Source organism: Pseudophryne corroboree, chromosome 9, assembly GCF_028390025.1.
Source record: "Pseudophryne corroboree isolate aPseCor3 chromosome 9, aPseCor3.hap2, whole genome shotgun sequence".
NCBI classification, from domain to species: domain Eukaryota; kingdom Metazoa; phylum Chordata; class Amphibia; order Anura; family Myobatrachidae; genus Pseudophryne; species Pseudophryne corroboree.
Genome location: NC_086452.1, coordinates 415,966,812 through 415,989,111, shown reverse-complemented (window position 1 = coordinate 415,989,111; position 22,300 = coordinate 415,966,812). Strand labels below are relative to the sequence as shown.

The 22,300-nt window shown below is 43.9% G+C and overlaps 1 protein-coding gene across 1 annotated transcript in view; it reads left to right on the top strand.

Moving 5' to 3' along the window:
* MAGI1 (membrane associated guanylate kinase, WW and PDZ domain containing 1) overlaps positions 1-22,300 on the top strand; it is an 809,094-nt gene that overhangs the window by 776,058 nt on the left and 10,736 nt on the right. The window contains exons 19-21 of the mRNA XM_063940923.1: positions 14,912-15,002; positions 15,132-15,192; positions 20,847-20,993. Coding sequence (XP_063796993.1) covers positions 14,912-15,002; positions 15,132-15,192; positions 20,847-20,993 — 299 coding nt within the window. The remainder of the gene's footprint in view (positions 1-14,911; positions 15,003-15,131; positions 15,193-20,846; positions 20,994-22,300) is intronic.

The following is a 22,300-nucleotide window of genomic DNA, read 5'->3' as shown; positions in this document are numbered from 1 at the left end:
CGTAGGGAGGCGCACAGAGCGTTTGGTGTTCCCTTTGAGTGTAATACCTGCGATCATCCACCAGACTTCGCTTTTTAAAATCACCATTGCGCATGCGTGTGGTCTCCATTAAAATACAATACTGAATTACAGCGTAAGAACTACTTTACTGGTGCGTCTCATTACGCTACAATATGCTACAGTATGTCATACAGTATATACAGTACAGACGCAAATAATACAGCATATACAGATGCAAACGAATGTGTTACAGGTACAGTATGGTCTACTGATGATAGGGATATGTGAGCGTCCAAATCCCGTAGTATTAAGTATAATGGGGAGAGATAAAAGCTCCTCCCTAAGTTCCTGGATGCCAAATCACCCGTGCTTAGCATCTCTGTACAGTATTTTGTATTTGAGTACTAAATAGCACGAACAGCTTGTAACGTACAGTTCTCTGCTGTAAAGGTTGCAGCAGCAAGTGTTATTTTTCTAAGTATAATGGGGAGAGATAAAAGCACCTCCCTAAGTTCCTGTATGCTAAATCACGGTCCTTAGTATCTCTGTACAGTATTTTCTATTTGAGTGAGTACTAAATAGCACGAACAGCTTGTAACATACTCTGCTGTAATGGCTACAGCGGCAAGTGTTATCTTTCTAAGTATAATGGGGAGAGATAAAAGCTCCTTCCTAAGTTCCTGGATGCCAAATTACCGTGCTTAGCATCTCTGTTCAGTATTTTGTATTTGAGTACTAAATAGCACGAACAGCTTGTAACGTACTCTGCTGTAATGGCTAGTAGTATACCTTCTATTGAATGTGAAGGTATATTACAATAAATTAAAAAAAATAATAATAATAAAGTGAGTGTCAGACAAAAAAAAAACACTTGCACTGTGTTAATTGAACCCGAGACTCTCAGCATGGGAGGCTGAAGACTTCACCGCTTGCCCACGCCGCTTCATGCAAGATACACAAGCTCATGTGTAAAAGTACTGTAAGCTGCGATTCCTTCCCATTGGTGTTTGTTTATGCCGTTAAGGGACTTGGACGCTCATTTTGCAGAACACAGTATTTAGCCCCCACGTACCCCCATCCCACTTCCCCCTTCCCCCCTGGGAGCCTACACAGTTCATACAGTAGACAGGGAGGGAGGTCAGGTTACGATAAATATACAACACAATACTGTACTGTATATGAATTTCAGATAGAGAACTGCGTCGCTTTGATAGATGTGTAAATGGTACAGTAGCAGTGATCCCTTCTCGTACAGTACAACACAGATTCTCTAATGCCGACGATCTACAGTACTGTGTTGCTCGAACAGTTAGTTGCATCAGAATGCACTAATTTATATTAATTGATATGTCTACGGGTCCTCATTGCCGCTGTGTATTTTAGGTAGCGGAATGAGTCGCTCCTGCAGATTTACCCTGATTTATTTAAAACCTATGTGCACACTTCTATTGAATTTGAAGGTATATTATAATAGATTGAAAAAAAAAATAATAATAATAAAGTGAGTGTCAGGAAAAAAAATACACTCGCACTTTGGGAATCGAACCCAGGACTCTCAGCATGGGAGGCAGAAGACTTCACCGCTTGCCCACGCCACTTCATGGAAGATACACAGGCTCATGTGTAAAAGTACTGTAAGCAGCTATTCCTTCCCATTGGTGTTTGTTTATGCCGTTAAGGGACTTGGACGCTCATATTGCACAAAACATACAGTATACTGTACATACTTCACTGAACTACATTATTGCTTTCGCACATTAGTTGCATCTGCATACGCTATATTAATTTTTACTCTATTGCTTTGTCTACGGGCCTTGGACGCTCACATGCAGTAACACGGCAATTGACAAGTGTTTGAATACGTTCGTTTGTGTCTGTGTAAACTTTTTTTTTTTAATTGACCCTCTCCATCTGACCATTGGTCTGTGTGTACATTAACATTATAGTCGTCACTGACTATTTGCCAGAGCTTGTACTGTAGATCATTCCGCCTCGCTCTTAAGTACTGGCTTAGTGGAGCATTAGCCACCCAGTGGTGGTGATGTGTATATTGCATGCTGAGTATGTAGTCGTGCCTCAATGCACCTATCCGTGATTAAACTCAGCAACCTAAGCTATCACCTAGGTGCGACTAAACCTCCATTTAGGCAGAGAAATAGCCAAGATAACGGAGGCTTCATCGGTAGATGAGTCACAGGTAGAAGAGACACTGAGACAGGTAGATGAGAGTCACAGGTAGAAGAGACACTGAGACAGGTAGATGAGAGTCACAGGTAGAAGAGACACTGAGACCAGGTAGATGAGAGTCACAGGTAGAAGAGACACTGAGACAGGTAGATGAGAGTCACAGGTAGAAGAGACACTGAGACAGGTAGATGAGAGTCACAGGTAGAAGAGACACTGAGACAGGTAGATGAGAGTCACAGGTAGAAGAGACACTGAGACAGGTAGATGAGAGTCACAGGTAGAAGAGACACTGAGACAGGTAGATGAGTCACAGGTAGAAGAGACACTGAGACAGGTAGATGAGAGTCACAGGTAGAAGAGACACTGAGACAGGTAGAGGAGAGTCACAGGTAGAAGAGACACTGAGACAGGTAGATGAGAGTCACAGGTAGAAGAGACACTGAGACAGGTAGATGAGAGTCACAGGTAGAAGAGACACTGAGACAGGTAGATGAGAGTCACAGGTAGAAGAGACACTGAGACAGGTAAATGGGATTCTCATTAATAGTCTTAGAGCTTTACAAGTGTCTTTTATTATATAATGAATGAACAGCACCAGTCAGTTCAGAGAGATGTTTAGAAGTAAGAATGCTCATCAAGGGGCTCGTAATCAAGGTTGTTAGATAATTAGTGGTAGCGATATTGCATTAAGAGCCAGTTATGAAACGGGAAGCAGCCAAAGACTGCATTATCATCCACTGGCTGTATTCTTAGACCTATCCATTCGGGCACAGTTTAATGTAGGATTATTGAGTGATGAAAGGAAGAACGAAAAGTTCATTAAAGTAAAATTACATGACTTGAAAACCCCATCTGGTACGTCCTTAATGAAGTTTTACTTGGTGAAGATGCTATGCTTTAAATTTGAATGATATTGTCAAATCTATAAAGAGAACGATTTTATTGGTGGAATCTTCTGCCAGGGGGGCGTGTTCATGAATGTGGGAAGAATAATATTTGAGATAATAGATAGATATAATGTGGACTTTGCTTTGACACAACTATTTTTTGCATCTCTTGTGAAAAGCTATTTGGGCTTTATATTACAAATCCACAACTGTACAGTCAATGACACAGCAGTGGTAGTGGGTGCTGTATCCTCTTCCCTATACAGCAGCCACCCCATGAACGAGAAATGGAAATCATTTTCTTATAAACCTCCTAATGATAATGTGTGGACCCCTTATTCAAAAGTAAAGCATTCAGTACCTTTAATACCAAGAAATAATGACACGGAGACTTGAATTTGGCAGAAAATTGTTAGACCAAGCTGGCCTAGCAGTCCCTATATATACTGAACCCTCCCCTCTTTACCATAGGCTGTACTTTTCCTCACAGTTAGGTCCACCTCTCACAGGAGGTTTAACTCTCTCTATTCCTATGCAGTCATTTCGCTCTCCTAAATCAGGTATGTTACATAAGCTCTACTAGAGACTGTACTCAGACTAAATTAACTGATAATCTTTGTTGCAAATTAAGTAATATAGCTAAAGGATTTTTCCATTAACTTTTAAAAAAATGTCAGCAAAAGGGAAACATCCATTAAACTCTGAAACTATTTCAAAGTATTTTAAATATGTAAAAGCATATGTGTGTTCAATTGACAGCAAATATATAGGTCAAGAACATTTAACATTCTCTGCATAATTGCTTTTAGAAATAAGCGTGGAAGACTGGCATGCACAAATGTCACAAGTTCTCCATAGGCATTTTTACAGATCCTATAATAAAACTATTCAGTACAGTCTTCCATTTGCAGTGTCTCTGTTGTCTTCATATAGGACTGGCAGTTGTGCCTCATGTCGCATTAACGTGCCTCATGTCTCATTGACGTGCCACTAGTTCATAGATTGTGTACTCATCGATATTAGATGGACCTACAAAATAGATGCCCTGACTGTATGTGACAGGGACACTTTTAATTAGGTATTTATATTAGTTTGGTTGTGTAACTTTTATCTGGGGTATCATCTCAGATATTCTGTGCCCCTGCCCCTAATGTCGGCTGACCATAATATCCCTTTAAACTGGGACACTCATAAATTACACAGGTTCTGGGGCTGAATAAAACCAGGTGACATACAGACTTGAAGTCAGCCAGCAACAGAACCTGTGTAATTTATGAGTGTCCCAGTTTAAAAGGATAATACGGTCAGCCTACATTAGGGGTGGGGCACAGAATATCTGAGATGATACCCCTGCCTACATAATGCCCTCCCCTTATTGCTGTTCTCAAATTGTTTTTTTAAAATCTTTCAGTAGTATGATATCTAAAACACATGTGCAGTTTTGTACTACTGACTATCTCTTTTAGAACGCTAGTCACTCGTGTAATTATGTAAATAGGATGCCTCAGTTGAGGGTTCTCGATAATGACCGTAATCTTGCTAATAGATCAGATACCGTCACGCCTTTTCAGACCTCTTCATGCAAATTCCAAAATTGGTCTAATGCACTTTGGATTTTTTATTTTTTGGGGGTTTTACATCATTGTTCTCAAATTGTTGATGTGAGTGGTTGCTGTAACTTTACATCAAAGCAGAATTGTTCCCTAGGACAAACTGCAGAGGACTCTGATTTATTGTGTATACTGTATATTTACCATCTTTCTTGTTCACATCTATCTATTGTAGCCCATACACTTGTGAGATATGGCATACAATCCTTCGATTTCGACCGCATCTGTGAAAGGAATCAAAGGATTGTATGCACATTTAAGGTACCATGCGACACAATGCGCGGGCACGCCGCTCGAATATCGCGTCTCATGATAGTATGCGCTACACTTAATATTTATCGCATCGCAGTGCGATCACATGTGTTTTTAAAAAACACATGCGATATATCGCACTTCGATACGCGATCGGCACCCATCGGGAACTCGGCTGTAACGTACCCATCACGTGATTACTATGCGATCTATCGCATGATCGCATGGTAATCACTTTGGCAGTTCAGGCACGATTTCATCGCACCTGAACGGCCGGTGTGATGTGCGGGGCATCGCACAAGTGTATGGGCACCATATCTCTGTGGGTCTACTGTATTACTTTCTCATTTCTATCTCATGTCTGTTTGTAGTTTATGTCTACAGTATGTATCATATTGTTCTCTCTCTATTCATGGGGCCTGTTTTAAGCCCAAAAATGCGGTAAAATGGATTTTTCTGAATAATTGTGTATTTTAGACAATCCGGGATATTTACCAAATGGGTGCCATAGCAGATATAGCCATCAAAAATACCCCATTTACCAAGGTCCAAAAACTTAGGTTTCCAGAAGTTTGTTCCATTTCGCTTACCCTATCTTTAAAAGGTGTTAGCCCATTGTGGCCCATGTTCTCTGGTAACTACACCTCTAGCAAGCCAGGCGGAAATAAAGTGATCACATACAGATATGTCCTCATACATCTTTTTCTGGAGTTATGCCAAAAAGCCCCTCTTGGCACGCCAGGGCCGTGAGACTCTTTTAGTGACGGGTGTCTTTTTTGCTGAAAATTTGTCTTAGTGGCAACATGCGAGGAGACCTTGCTGATTAATTAGTCTTTAAGTGCGTCTTAGTCTCATTGCGTTGCAACCAAGACTCATTTTCAGGAAAAAAAGACGCATGATGTTAGCAGAATTGCACTGGACCTGGGCAGTAAATGTTCTACTTCTACTATATTTGTATCATACTTGCGATATCATGAATCCATTGGGATTTCTTTATCATCCACTAGGGGTCACTGGAGTACTCTTGGGATATGGACGGGCTTCCGTAGGAACAGCACTGAATATTTAAATTTAGAACACTCCACCCCTCCATATCCCCGAGTACCTCAGTGTTTTTTCTGTGCTCGATAGCAACAGTTCGTTTGTGGCTGGGCCACAATTACTTTGAATTTTTATTTTTATATTTTTCTATTTTAGACACATCCCTTTCCCCCTTCCAAAAGGCAGGGTCAGGGATAGTGCAGCTGCTGATAGCAGCAGGGGCGTGTCGGGCCTCTCTGAAAGAGCTCCCTCACAGCACACACACAGATCCTCCTGCTCAGGCTGGCCGGCGCTTGTACAGAAGCCCCGTCGGAGCCTCCTCACAAGCTGCAGGAGTGAAGGTATGTGAACGGGGCGGTCAGCTCCCGCTGCCGCCCCGAGGTGTGGGGACATTGTTACTGGGGACTCTGCAGACTGCCTCCGGCCGCCGCCGCACACGGCTCCGGCCGCCGCTGCTCTTCCCACTCACACGGCTCCGGCCGCCGCTGCTCTTCCCACTCACACGGCTCCGGCCGCCGCTGCTCTCCCGCTCACACGGCTCCGGCCGCCGCTGCTCTCCCCACTCACACGGCTCCGGCCGCCGCTGCTCTCCCGCTCACTGCGCCGGCCGCCGCTGCTGCTCTGGCCGCTCGCACTGCTCCGGGTCCCACCGCTGTTTTACCCGCTGTTCACGCGGCTCACAGCACAGCGATCCGCTCGGCGATACCCGCTGGCGGCCCCACTGCGCTGCCCGCTGCTCTGCATCTCAAAGAGCATGCAGGCATTACCTCACGGAGGGGGGGGGGGGCAATAAATAAGGGGGCAATACAGCGGCATAAGAAAATACTGCAGCAACAGCAGATGCTAGGCTGCAGGGGTATTTGCAGGGTTATAATCAGTTGTAAGTTTGTAACCAGCACTATGATTATATGTGTAAGCATAGCATGGGGGCCATTTTAACATGCTTCCTGTGTCTTCCTGCTGTGATTCCAGAACGTTCCAGTACTACATCTCTACTCCACCGGAGGCGCAGGGGTGTTAGTGGGAATTTGGGATCACATTTCATAGTACTAGCCACGTGTACTGCACTCGGCCAGATATATATACAGAGACACCTTACTACTATTTTACTGAGTCGTGCAAGTGTCTGTTTTTTGTGTATTGTATTGTAGGCACCAGCAAAAACTAAAAAGCATAATTGCAAAGTCTGTAGCAGTGTGTTACCGGATGGATCTACCACATGTACAGTATGTTTTGTGGATTCGGTTCAGAATACCATTTCTGCTCCAGTTTTACAACCAATGTCCTCACCGGACCCTCCGTGGGGTATGTTAGTAAATGTACTGGATAGGTTACAATCAGAATTGACCGCCGCTCGTCAGGAGCGGGAAACGGCAAGATCTGAGTCTAGGGTGAGACCGCCAGAACTACCGGAGGCGGCTCAGCCTTGCGTAAGGTCCAAATCCATTTTGGGTAAACGGGATAAATTTCATATGTCTTATGATTTTCCAGTTTCTGCTATGTTGCATTCTGACGATTCCATGCCAGACCTCACGGAACAAGATGAGGGTGAGGAGGGCGAAGTGGAGTCAGATGGCGAGGATTTTAACAGTTCCGGCATTGATGATCTCATCAGAGCGGTACGTCAGTCTCTGAAGTTTACTGAAACTGAGGAGCCTCTCACAAATGATCAGGTCATATTTACTAAACGAAAAAAAAATCCAATAAGTTTTCCTGTGTCGGAATCTCTTAATCAGATGTTAGTAGAAACACGACAGAATCCAGATAAACGGTTTTCTATACCTCGCAGATTTAAGTCTAGTTACCCGTTTCCAGACTCGGTAACGTGTACATGGGAGAATCCACCAATAGTTGATTCTTCAGTGTCGAAGCTTACCAAGAAATTAACCATACCAGTGCCAGCAGCGACTACGCTTAAAGATCCTTCAGATCGCAAGATAGAAACTATGCTAAAATCCATGTATGTAGCAGCAGGTGTGATGCTGAGACCTGGATTGGTTGGCATTTGGGTCACTAAGACGCTCATAATATGGCTTACAGAACTCAAATCTGCTTTACATGACGAAAACCTGATACTTCTTGTAAATCAAATGAGTGAGGCTGTAGAGTATCTCTGTACAGCGTCGACTGACGTCTGTCAGCTCACTTCTCGTATTTCATCGTCGCTAGTTACGGCACGAAGAGCACTCTGGCTGCGTGCTTATCATGCGGAGGCAGAGGTCAAACGAGGTATAGAGGCGTTGCCTTACGATGGCAAGAAGCTGTTTGGTCCTGAATTGGACGCATGGATTGCTGAGGCTACGGGAGGTAAGTCTGTTTTCTTACCATTGCCTCCACCGGTATCAAGAAGGAGGTACGCTGGACCTTCGTTCAAATCCTTTAGACCTCAGTCCTTTCGAGGACGTGGCAGAGGAACAGCCACGCCTGCTAGACGTGGTCGCGGACGTGGTTTCCAACAAACCAACACAACTCGCCAGGACGCTAAGGTTACCGACAAACCAGTGGCATGACGGGCTACCAGCCCATCTCGGTTCTCCGATTGTGGGAGCACGCCTTCAGACGTTCCATTTGGCTTGGTTCCACACATCCACGGATGTTAGTGTTAAAAGGTTACAAAATAGAGTTCGACTGTCTTCCGCCTCTGCGGTTTTTCAAGACAGGATTGCCTCTGTCGGACGACAAGAGGACGGTTCTGCAAATTGCCATTCAGTCCCTACTGGATTCGGCAGTTTTGATTCCGGTCCCTGTACACCAACAGGGTCAGGGTTATTATTTAAGTCTGTTTGTGGTACCGAAGCCGGATGGCTCAGTCAGACCAATATTGAACTTAAAGGGTCTCAATCAGTACGTAACTTACTACAGATTCAAAATGGAGTCTCTGCGTTCGGTGATTGCGGGTTTAGAGCCAAAGGAATTTATGATTGCGCTAGATCTCAAGGATGCGTACTTACACATTCCAATTTGGCAGCCTCATCAGAAATTCTTACGGTTTGCAATACGCCAGAACCATTACCAGTTTCAGGCTCTACCGTTTGGCCTGTCATCAGCGCCTCGGGTATTCACCAAAGTGATGTCTGTGATGATAGCTCATCTCAGATCCCTGGGAGTGACAATAGTTCCGTATTTAGACGATCTGCTCATCAAAGCTCCGTTTCAACAGATACTTCTCCAACATGCGCTGCTAACATACGATGTACTGGTTCACCACGGTTGGATTGTCAACTTCAAGAAATCACATCTAATTCCGTCTCAACGCCTTCAATTCCTAGGTATGATTCTCGATACGGTCAATCAAAGAATTTACCTACCACAGCAGAAAGTACAAATTCTACGCCATCTAGTACAATTAGTGCTCAAGCCACGCACAGTGTCTGTACACTTGTGCATTCGCCTCTTAGGCACAATGGTGGCAGCTTTCGAAGCGCTTCAGTTCGGAAGATTTCACTCGCGTCCATTTCAACTGAATGTGCTCGCCCAGTGGTCGGGCTCGCATCTGCAGATTCACCACAGGGTGAGGTTGTCGCCAAGGGCAAGAGTATCTCTGCTCTGGTGGCTCAAGGAACACAATTTAACCGCAGGAAGACGGTTCGGAGGCTGGAATTGGATAATTCTAACTACGGACGCCAGTCTCAGAGGTTGGGGAGCGGTAATTCAAAATTGTCAGCTCCAGGGTCTCTGGGCGGATCACGAAAAATTGCTGTCTATAAATGTCCTGGAACTCCGCGCAATTTACAATGTGCTACGACAAGCAGTGCACATGCTTCGCTCTCAGCCTGTCCAAGTGCAGTCAGACAATGCGACGGCGGTCGCATACATCAACAAACAAGGAGGAACGAGAAGCCGCATGGCAATGCGGGAAGTAGCTCGAATCCTCAATTGGGCGGAATGCCACCAGGTGATGTTGTCGGCCGTGTTCATTCCGGGAGTGGACAACTGGGAAGCGGATTATCTCAGTCGTCGGGATTTTCATCCAGGCGAATGGGCATTAAATCCAGAAGTGTTTCACATGTTGGTTCAGAGATGGGGTTATCCTCAGGTGGACCTGATGGCGTCTCGACACAATCACCAAACGTTCCAGTATGTGTCCAGAACAAGAGATCCAAAGGCAGTGGCGGTGGATGCTCTCACTGTCGCGTGGCCGTACAGTCTTGTGTATCTGTTTCCACCGTTTCCGTTGCTCCCTCTGGTGCTAAAACGGATCAAAAAAGAGTCTGTCACAGTCATACTAGTGGCGCCTCATTGGCCTCGGAGAGCTTGGTTCTCGGATCTCCGAGGACTACTCGCAGACGATCCTTGGCCGCTCCCACTACGTCCAGACCTGTTACAACAGGGTCCGTTCCTTTACCCCGATTTAGCGCGGCTGCGTTTGACGGGGTGGCTGTTGAGACCGCCCTCTTAAGAAGAGAGGGCATTCCAGAATCTGTTATACCAACCATGTTACGAGCTAGGAAGCCGGTTACGGCAACTCATTATTACAGAATATGGCGTGCCTATATAGGTTGGTGTGAAGCTCGGAAGTTTCCGACATCATCTTTCAAGTTATCCCGCCTTTTGTTGTTTCTACAAACAGGGTTAGATGGAGGACTGCGTTTATCTACACTAAAGGTGCAGGTATCTGCTTTGTCAATTTACTTTCAAAGACGATTGGCTCTATTGCCATCTATATGCACTTTTCTCCAAGGTGTCCTCAGAGTACAGCCTCCATTCATTCCACCTACAGCGCCATGGGACTTGAATCTGGTTTTAGAGTTCTTACAGTCTTCATATTTTGAACCCTTACAGCAAGTGGATATAAAGTTTCTCACTTGGAAAACAATTTTTCTTCTAGCCTTAGCTTCGGCAAGGCGTGTTTCGGATTTGGGTGCCTTGTCATGCAAGTCACCGTATTTGGTGTTTCATGATGACAGAGCGGAACTTCGGACGAATCCCGCTTTCTTACCAAAGGTAGTGTCATCTTTTCACATCAATCAACCAATAGTAGTTCCTGTGTTGACAGCACATTCTGGAACTCTGAATGTGGTACGCGCATTACGCGTTTATGTATCCCGAACGTCTTCAGTTCGTAAGACGGATACGTTGTTTGTTCTCTATGATGCTGCCAAGATGGGTTGGCCAGCGTCTAAACAAACCTTATCCAGATGGATAAAACTAACCATACGTCAGGCTTACCTTCATGCTAGGTTACAACCACCTACATCAGTAACCGCTCATTCCACACGTTCTGTGGGAACTTCATGGGCAGCTGGTCGAGGAGCTTCTACGACGCAGCTTTGCCGTGCGGCTACATGGTCTTCAGTGCACACGTTTGTGCGCTTTTACAAGTTTGATACGTTTGCGGCATCAGCATCTAGCTTTGGCCGCCTAGTGTTACAGGTGCCAAACAGCTCTCCCGCCCACGGGGGAAGCTTTGGTACGTCCCAAGAGTACTCCAGTGACCCCTAGTGGATGATAAAGAAAATAGGATTTTGGTACTTACCAGGTAAATCCTTTTCTTTGAATCCATAGGGGGCACTGGACGCCCACCCAGAGCAGTTTTACCTAGTTGTGGTGAGTTCTGAGGATCTTATGGTAACACACTCTCACCGACTGGTTCAAATTATCAAGTGCTGGTTAGGGTGTCAACTGTTTAGTTGTCAGTAACGTTATGTGTCAACTTCGTTATTGTCCGTTATGTTATATGTAATACTCCATTGTCAACCTCTCTATAGTTCCTGTTCGGCTCAGTAAAAAACACTGAGGTACTCGGGGATATGGAGGGGTGGAGTGTTCTAAATTTAAATATTCAGTGCTGTTCCTACGGAAGCCCGTCCATATCCCAAGAGTACTCCAGTGCCCCCTATGGATTCAAAGAAAAGGATTTACCTGGTAAGTACCAAAATCCTATTTTCTTCTGGCTCATGGAAGAGTAGACAACCCACCCAGATGACACATTTTGTGGTGCCACACCAGAGTGTGACATTAATAAAAAGTGTTTTTTTTTTTCCTGAAAAACGACAACTAGTGACATGACAACACTTAACCCGTAACCATGTTCCAATCCCACTTTGGAGATCTCCGATGTTGGAGGTATGAGTGAGTGCCAGGAAGTTGGTGTATCCTTCCTTACTCCAAAAATTGTAATCTGATAGATTTCTGACTCAATAAAATTCTAGTTTTTACTGCAGATAGCAGTTCTTGTAAGCTTAACATTTAATTCCTTTTTAAATTATCACATTGTTTATATCTCCCAACATCTATAGGAAAGTGGGACTTACCTACTCTCCCGGAACTTGCGGAACATTCACGATTTTATGGGTAGCCCCCCTTCACCCCTAGAAGAGTAGGGACGACTCCTGCATCCTGCCCGCTTTCTAATTAAGTGGGCAGGATATGGAGATAATGCCGGGAATCGCACCTCCGTATGGAGGGGGCAAAGCTTAAGTGACATTGGTGTAGTTTTAGCCGCACCCCTTCCACAAGGACCCGCGATTCACAGGATATCCCATGGCAGGGCCTAATAATGTGGAATCCCAGCCCCCCCCCCCCCCCCCCCCCCCCCCCCCCCCGAGGAACCCAGCTGCTTCTCCTCTCCGGCTTCTCCTGAAGAGGAGTATAAAGAAGTAGGTAAGTATGAATTGGGACTAAAAATGAAAACGAACATGGGAAAATCCCCATAGGGGCATGTCTATATCACAGTGTCCATTATCCCGCATTCTGGGTCATGCATAGCGCTTCCAAGGTGCTATCTTGAACACTCTTACCTCCCAAAAACACAATTTACTGACATACCTGCCAACTGTTACCAAAACAAGATCAAGACCTGATAATCTAGATCAAGGGTGGGGAGCCTTTTTTCTACCAAGGGCCATTTGGATATTTATAAAATCCTTCGGGAGCCATACAAAAATTCTCAACTTAAAAAATTACCCTGCCCCCCCAGTAGGTATGCCCCTTTGAGGTACCAAAAAAATGGGTGTGGCCAATTAAAATGTGACGTGATACACATATGCCCCCAATAGTGCAGTGCCAGATCCACAAATGCCCCCCACAGTGCCAGTTATACAAATGCCCCCCACAGTGCCAGGTATACAAATGCCCCCACAGTGCCAAATCCACAAATGCCTCCACAGTGCCAGGTATACAAATGCCCCCACAGTGCCAGGTATACAAATGCCCCCACAGTGCCAGGTATACAAATGCCCCCACAGTGCCAGGTATACAAATGCCCCCACAGTGCCAGATCCACAAATGCCCCCACAGTACCAGATCCACAAATGCCCCCACAGTGTCAGGTATACAAATGCCCCCCACAGTGCCAGGTATACAAATGCCCCCCACAGTGCCAGGTATACAAATGCCCCCCACAGTGCCAGCTGTACAAATGCCCCCCCCCCACAGTGCCAGCTATACAAATGCCCCTCACAGTGCCAGGTATGCAAATGCCCCCACAGTGCCAGGTATACAAATGCCCCCACAGTGCCAGGTATACAAATGCTGCCACTGTGCTGCTTACCGCTGCTGCTGGACTTCAAACCAGCTGCCGGTTCGTGAGCCAATCAGAGCTCGCAGACCGGCAGCGGCGGCTCCTGATTGGCTGCCGGTCCGCAAGTTCTGATTGGCTCACGAACATGACACGAGCGGGTGGGCCTGAGCAAACGGCTTTGCGGGCCTGAGGTTTCCCACCCCTGATCTAGATGGTGTGACAGTTCCCTCAATTTGGGATGAACCCACCTAAATCAGGACAGTTGGAAAGTGTTTTTTTCAAGATGTAGTCAGTACAAGTAGATTGCCCTAATGTCCTTTTATTTTTCCAAGACCTCTAAGTGGGGGGGGGGGGGGGGGGCAGCTTTGCTCTGTGCTGTTCCCATGGTTTTTTGTCACATTGTGACAATATAGACAGGCAGTCTAATATAGTTGCTGAGCTGTGAGGTGTTTGGCATAGATTTGTTTGGTTAGGTTTTTCTTTTATTATTAAAACTTAGAAATAAAGCATTGTAATTAAAAATGTCTGTTCACGCTAGCCTTCTTTTGGACATGTTCAGTAATATTTCAAATCACAGGCGGGAAGTCTAAATTCTCTCAGAGTGATTAAGCTTGACCAATATTTCAAGTCAATTAGACAGATAGGCGTCGCATTACATTCAAATAAATACTAGTTTAGAATATTCATGAAGTACATTGCCTATTTTTCTTTATATAAATACTTTCCAGCCATTTTGAATAACTTTATAAATTTGCTTTGTGTTAAAAACAAGTAATTGTTCCCAAAGGGTTTGACTAAAGTAAGCATCTTTTGATGGGAATGATAGTCTTACTTTGCAGATAATTTGTGTTGTACCTGTAGCTGTTCTAAATGTTAAAATGTGACAACTACCTACATGCTGCGAAGGAGCCATTTTGTTGGCTGAACCAATATTCCTAAGAATGCAGCCTATCCGTGCCCTACAACCTAGAGGCAGCAGGGGGTCGTGTATATTGGCAAAATGGCTGCCTTCACTGTGGTCCTCTTCCAATTCCAGTGTCAAATTCCTTCAACAGCATGTGCCAGATATAACACAATGAGTGTGTGTGTGGTGGGGGGGGGGCTGTGTTTGGAAAATGACAGAAGCTTATTGGGTATCTTATCTCTATCTTCTTTTACTCTCTCCAAGGTTTCATAAATCTCTCCGAACATTTTTTTTTCAGTCACAATAACTAAATCACAATTTTAAGTTGTATACTAGGATTTTAGTGTATAAGTGATATCAGCACTAGAGAACTTATCTTGAAGAGAAGACAGCATAGGTGGCACTTTTAGGAATGCGCAATTGAGACTCCCCATTTTTTTATACTAGGACTTGAGTTGTCTACTCTTCCACATACAGTACTTACTGCAATTACTGGGCATTACATAAATCTGATCACACGCTTAACCGCAAGTCTTATGTTGAAATTGAGAATCTTTACATTTTGTAGAATCCTCCAACGCTTCATTATTGACCAACGCAGAGAAGATCGCCACGATTACGACCACGCACACACCTCAGACGCTAACCCAGGAAACAAAGTAAGTTTTCATGACCAGAAAAAAATTATGTTGCTCGCCAGTGGTGGTGTTAAAGCAAATCAGCTGTATTTTTAATTAAACTACATTAATCCATTTTTATTTATTTTTTTAAATTAAAAAAAAACCCAGGAACAACACAAAACCAAAGCAAGAGCCACAGTTTGAGTTTAAAACCCCACCAGCCACACTGGTAAGTAAACATGTGCTAAGCTGTGTGTGCATCGACAAACTATACAAATGGTGTTAGTTTTATCTGCAGTGTACTGTATAGAATATTGGAAGTCATTTTTTTGTGTTTGTTTGCAGTTATCAATATTTATAGTATAGTGTCACAAGCATAGGAGAGTTTGTGTACTTTGAAACACGTACAGTCATTTGGAAATAAAAGTAAAACATGTTATTGTAATAAATACCGCGGATGTTTGACCACTAGGGGCGCTGTTCATTTTCTCTGCCTACTCTGAAACGGGTTTTAGCTTGGATGATAAACAGTAAGGCCGTTTCTATTAATGGTTGTATTGTACTAATGTAGTAGTATTAGGATTTTTATGGAAATGTAATATCCGAGTTTGTATATTGCCATGGAATTATAGTCTTTTTATAATATATTTATAGTTGTGGAGGGCATATGGATTTGAAGGCACATACCTGTACATTGTTTACTGGTCACTAGTCAGTTGGTGCCCACCACCCAAATACTTAGACAAGATCAGGCAGGGAGTCTGCTTCAGAGGAACACACAGTCCCTGATTCCATGTGTTATTGCGCGAACGCAGGTCCTTTTTTGGCCAATGAAAATGGCCTGTAATAGGGTACCGCAATAATGACCATCGCCCATTAATCCCGATGTCAGGCCGTTTTTATCGGCTGAAAACGGATCGGGGCTAATTGGATACCGACCCTAGACGGTGACTGTGAGGTGACTATAAATGCATGCAAAAATAGTCTTTTCAGTGGGTGTATTACGGGAGTGTCACAGAGCGTCAGTAAAAGAAGCTGCATTTACATACGCACAGCCGCAGGCGGTCAGATGGAGAAACTGCACCTGCCTTTGGCCAGGTGCAAGTTTTAATAGTGCAGTCGATAGTGGTGTAAGATGAATAAATTGGTATTACAGAGTGCACGGGCACTAAAAGTGGGAGTCTCAGACCTTACACATTCAGCCACATGGATGAACACAGGGGACGGGGTTTGTAGCTACATTTGCATAAAGTCGCTGGCGACCACCAATAGACGCAGCTGCCGGATGTACTATGTTATAACGCCGCTTGGGATCCCGGCACCCAGCATACCGGCGCCAGGATCCCAGCAGCGGTGCAAGTGGGGGCGCGTCACGCTATTTATTCTCCCTCCAGGGATGTCGTGGACACCCCAAGAGGGAGAATAGTTGTTGTATGCCGGCTGTCGGGATCCCGGCATCGGTATGCTGAGCGCCGGGATCCCGACTGCTGGCATATCAAATGCCTCCCCAGCTGCCTACCCTTATACGTGCGAGTCAGGCCCAGACTGTGTTACTAACATGAGGTAAATTACTTACTAGGAATGGAAAATTGTAGCGAATACATTGACAACAGCATTAAATTATTTAAAGAACAAAATAAAAAACAAAAATTTGATGAACTCATCAACTTATATTAATGCAAGTTACCAAATAACGTTTGAGAATACTTTTTTTTTTTTTTTTTATTATTAAAAAGTGCAGTTTCTGTGGAAAAGAATAAAAAAAAAAAAAAACAAGCACTATTGTTTCTGTCGTATACTTTAGGCTTTTTTAATGTATAGATCTACTGCTTATTTTACTAAGCACTTTCGTTGGCTCCCTAAAAACTTCAGTTTCAGAAATGTATTTAAAAGCTTCCACATTGTATTTTTGTGAATTTTAGCAATTTGTGTGGTTTGTTGTCTGCATATTATTATGCATTTGAAAAGATATTAAGTCAACAGAAGTATTGTGCTTTTTTAGCACAGGCAGAATGTACAGTAACCTTAAGTATCCCTCTGTGGTAAAAATACAAAGTATAGCTACTGTATAACCAGTCTTTCTAACGAGTCCTGCTCATTGTTTCCTTAATTCATGTTTTAACTTTAAACTGAACTGTATTTCTGAAAAACACGTATTTGTTAACTCTAACTTAGCAATGCAACTCTTTAAATAATACTTGCCTACTCTCCTGGTATGTCACCCTCCCGGATACCACTAACGGGATTCACATCATCAGGCCCAGCCTTTATTGAGTGTGGATGTGATTTGCATCATTCCCTGCTGCTTGATAACGCAAATCATTGTATTACACAGCAGGGGATGGGCTGTGATTACCCATAGACTTCATTCCTTGTAATGATGTCTTGATTGCAGACTCTGTAAGATTCCATCTCCTGGTATTTTGGGAGGACTCCATACGTAAAACCGTAATCTTCAGTTGCATTATACAGTATATTGGTTGCTTAAAGCTGTTCTACCACATAGATTAAATATTCTATTAAGGTGTTCCTCCCCCCTTACTGGCAAATAAATTCAGTTAATCATCTCTAAATTGTGGAAAGGGGGGTACACACGTAGAGATGTGTGCTGAGCGATCTAGCACAGACCGCTTGGCACACATCTCTCCCCCCACTCAGCGCGATGTGTGCGGGGTAAGGGGGACGGGGACAGGGGGCCGCTCACTTCACACAGTGCTGAAGTGAGCGACCTGCTAGATTGAGCCTGCATGCAGGCTCAATCTAGCACCGGCGATAGCGATTTGCGGCCTATCGCTGGGGGGGGGGGCATACACACGAGATCCATGCTTAACTTCTCAGCAATCTAGTCAGATTTTTTAGATTTTAAGCACAGATCTCTCCGTGTGTACCCCCCTGAAGAGTGAGTGGAAGGACCAATCAAACGATGTTATCTCTTGTCTGTGACATGTGATTGGTGCCCTCTTACTTTTTTGTTTTCTGATTGGCTGTCACAAGAACAACTAATTTCACAACCGTAAAGTTGGTTTCCGTTCTACTGCGCCATTGAAAATATCATGTGATGACACAAGAGAAGTAAGAGGAAAATGCTTTCAAAGCCTTTTGAATAAGACACGCATGGTGTGTGTTGTACACCCATTCAGGCAAGCAGCAATGATATCTTTTACTGTGTCAATGTGTGAAGAGGAGCTGCAGGAATGTTCATACTTGGTTGAAATTTCTGTTTAGCCCAGTGTAAAGGCAACTCAAGATATGTCTTGCAGAGTCCTGATAAGCCTTACCCTTTAGCGACAAACAAAATAATTGAAAAATAGGTTTCAGTACAATACTGCAGGTTGGGTATAGAGTATATTTTCCCGAAAACCGCTTGGTTACGGAATTTTTCAAAGCACATTTATCAGGTTGGGAGACAGATATTGTGCTGATGCACCGCTTGCTTTATCCAAGGCACTTTTCAAGTGATAGCTCAAGTGAACTGATAAAGGGCCGTAGCTCAGTTTAATGAACATTGTACAAAACGTTATGTGACAGATATAATATTTATTTTGTTACTGGAAAATATCCTTACTGGTGTATCAGAAAGCGACTGGCTTGTATCAAGCTTCTATTTGTGCAAATAAAAGCCTGGGCTGCCGTAAGTGTAAGGTGTTCAATGATGTAATAGATGGTATGTACTACAGGCTTGTTAGAAGACACCATTGGCTTCTAGATAAATAACTTATTAGCTCCTCCGAAAGGAGAGGGTAAATTACTTAAAACTGAGGAAACTGATTCAATTAGGAGAGTACTGGGTCTTGTAGTCTCTTTTCATAGCAAATTCTCATTGTGATTTCCAATTCCATTCCAAATTCATGGTCCATTTTTCTCCCCTGCAAATTTTGTCCATTTTCACTTTCGTAAACTCGCATCTACTGTAATTGAATTGAATCCAAAACTTCCTATTAAACAATGGTTTGAGGTTATCACTATATTATTAAAGGTGATGACATCAGCATGATCAAGAGTTTTTAGGTCTAACAATATTAAGCAACTGACAGTAGGCTTCCTGACTTGCAGACTTGGAAGCTTATTGTTTCGGTTGTAATTTTTTGGGTTATCCTTCAATTTGACTATGCTTATCATATATCTGATCCTATAAGATTCCTCTTAGGTCATATTTACCTACTTTCTTGGAGGGTCCGGGAGACTCACGGTTAATTGGAAAAATGGGTAGATGTCCTTCATCCTGCCAACTTCCTAATAAAGTGGGCGGGAAGGGGGAAACATTGCCAGGAATCGCAAGTCCATGGGAGGAGGGAGGACTCCTATATGACATGATCTACATCATTTTAAACCCTCCCTCCCCTTGTGGACCAACAATTTGGGCATTTTGCCACAAATGGATGTAGAGGCTAATGGCGTGAAGAGCCCAGTCTCGCCCCCAGATTGGTCACTGGCATCTACTTTCCCGGCTTCTCCAAGAGAGGAGAAAAATACAGTTTGTTAGTATGGTTTAGGTGCAGCAATCTCTGCTCAACTACAGTATACCGATATGGCGGATTGAGACTGTGAGTACATACAGACCGCTATATATAGTTAGCGACTTCGGGAGTGATTGAGATCCCGTAGTTATTGCTATGGGATGTGCAAAGTACTGATTATCCGTACTTTGCACATGCGCAGGATACACTCTGCTCGTGCGCGAATGGGTCCTGCGACGTAGTAAGTAACCCAGCATCAGACTGTCAGTGACAGTGACGTTAGGGGGGCGGGGACCTCCGTTTGTGAGAATGGAGACGCGTTGCCACCGTTTGAGGGAAGGAAAGAGGCCAGGGATCTCCATAATTGTAAGGAAATTTCCTTGCCTCTGCGAAGGGTGGCTTGCAAGGCCCCATAAGTGTCCCTAGCTTCCCAATGACGAGACCAGTGATCTGATGCTGTCCTAGAACGCAGTTTGGATCATTACTGCAGCAGGAGGCATGTGCTTGTAATAGATGCCTCCTGCTGCATCACCATATAGTGCAATCACTGATGCTTCCAAAAAACAGCAGTGATAGTACCTCCAACCAAATCTGAATTAGGGCCACAGAACAGGGTATTTGGGATAGATAGTAGAGTTGATTTATTGGTCTGGGTTAAGATATTAGGTGTATTGTTTGGTGTTAGGGTTTTTAGGGTAGTAGGGATTGAGTATTTGGATTAATGTGTAAGGCGAGGTTTAGGAAAGGATGAGGGCAGGGATGAGGTAGGGATGCTCTACATATCGGATATATCAATATTGTACCAGAAGGGGGCAAGCAGGTTGTCAATCGAGGAGGCTTAGCAAGTCCAAGTGGGTGGTGCGGGTGGGCTGTGTGTGTTGGGGGTGAGGGCACACTGACGCAATTGGCTCAGGATGTGGGCGGCGCCCGGTGACTCTGAGACTTGACTATTCTTCTGGGGCGTCCCAAATGTTCCCGGGAGACCAAGTATGAGCAGAGGCATGTGTGTCTCTGATTTTCACATTGTTAGATATGCTTGGCTTCGGCAAGTGCACAGTGCAAAAAATAGCAAGATCCATATGCAAAACAGGTATGAATGTGCCACCGAATCAGCCACTTTGTCTACAGTTTCACTAAAACAGTAAGGAACTTCCTTATGAGATTACTCGTGTATTCCCCCATGGAATTAATGTTGTAGTGGCCATCTTTCAGTTAAGTAACTACAGTGCTTGCTACTTTTGTCTGCTCCTTCTGTTTTCATATCTTGCCTCTTGCAGTAAAGAGACGTACAGATAACACAGCAATATGTTTCTAGGGCAAATGTTCTTATACACTAGGAAAGCAAAATAAACCAACATTTCACAATCACAGCCTATAGAAGCCTGATTTACGTGTTTTTAAAAAAAATATATATATGTGTCTACAGCAAGAGCAAGAATTTTACGCTGTAGAACTCGACAGAGGAACAAAAGGATTTGGGTTTAGTCTGCGAGGAGGCCGGGAGTATAACATGGACCTCTACGTTCTGCGTCTAGCAGAAGATGGACCCGCAGAGAAGTGTGGGAAGATGAGGGTATGTATACAGATCTATGCTGATGTCTCCTGTAACAAACAGACTACATCTCATTAGAAATGTATGGCTGTAGCCTAGAGGTTCTTAACGTTAGTCTTTAATTTAATTATGTTTTTGTTTGAGTAGACCCATTTATTAAGGACTCTAAATGGGATCAGTACTAATTGCCGCCGGTCGGAATCCCGGCGGTCGAAATACCGACGCCGGAATCCCGACCACACAATCCCGACAGGGGTAGTGAGCGGAACGAAGCCCCTTGCGGGCTCGCTTCGCTCGCCACGCTGCGGGCACGGTGCCTCGCTACGCTCGGCACACTATTATATTCTCCCTCTATGGGTGTCGTGGACACCCACGGAGGGATAATATGTCGGGATTGTGGCGGTCGGGATTCCGGCGTCGGTATTTCGACCGCCGGGATTCCGTCCAGCGGCATCCTGACCGCATCCCCTCTAAATGATTGTGTTTTTACCAAGCTTCATAAATTCTGACCGTTCAGGATTTTAGGGACCTGACCGTGTATGTATGTATATGTGTGTATGTATGTATGTATGTATGTATGTATATATATATATATATATATATATATGTGTACCAGGAAAGCTATCAGCGCCACAGGTGCAGTATAACAGGTAACAACACTAGTAGTGGAGCAATGGGTGTATAATCAGCCTAATGGGCACTCCCTATGTGTTAGCAGGGCGTCAGCTTTATACCTCAAATATAATTAGGCACTGGTATAAGTGCCTAGAAAGTCGAATATAGAAACAAGGGATGAGGTAATATAAAAAGCGACCGCTGGTGCAAAAAACCATATGTACAACTAGGCAGTTGCAAAAGCAATTCTTACATTTATTACAATATAGCACTAAAAACAAAATGAGTATTTACAGAGTAAAGATTAAATAAAATAAAAGTACCATATCTAAAAGACATATAAAAATGGTTGTATGCAAAGTTTAAACAGCAGAAAAAAAGGGGGGGGGGTGTACATAAAATATGGAATGCGCAAGGATAAAAAATTCAAAAAAGGTTTTTCAAAAGTAATAATATTAAAAGAGAGGAGTAAAGTATCTTAACTTAGTCACTGAGGTTAGATCAAGGCAGCACCCAACGCGTTTCGTCCTATCACCCCTTGATGAAGTCCAGATAGGACGAAACGCGTTGGGTGCTGCCTTGATCTAACCTCAGTGACTAAGTTAAGATACTTTACTCCTCTCTTTTAATATTATTACTTTTGAAAAACCTTTTTTGAATTTTTTATCCTTACGCATTCCATATTTTATGTACACCCCCCCCCCCCCCCCCTT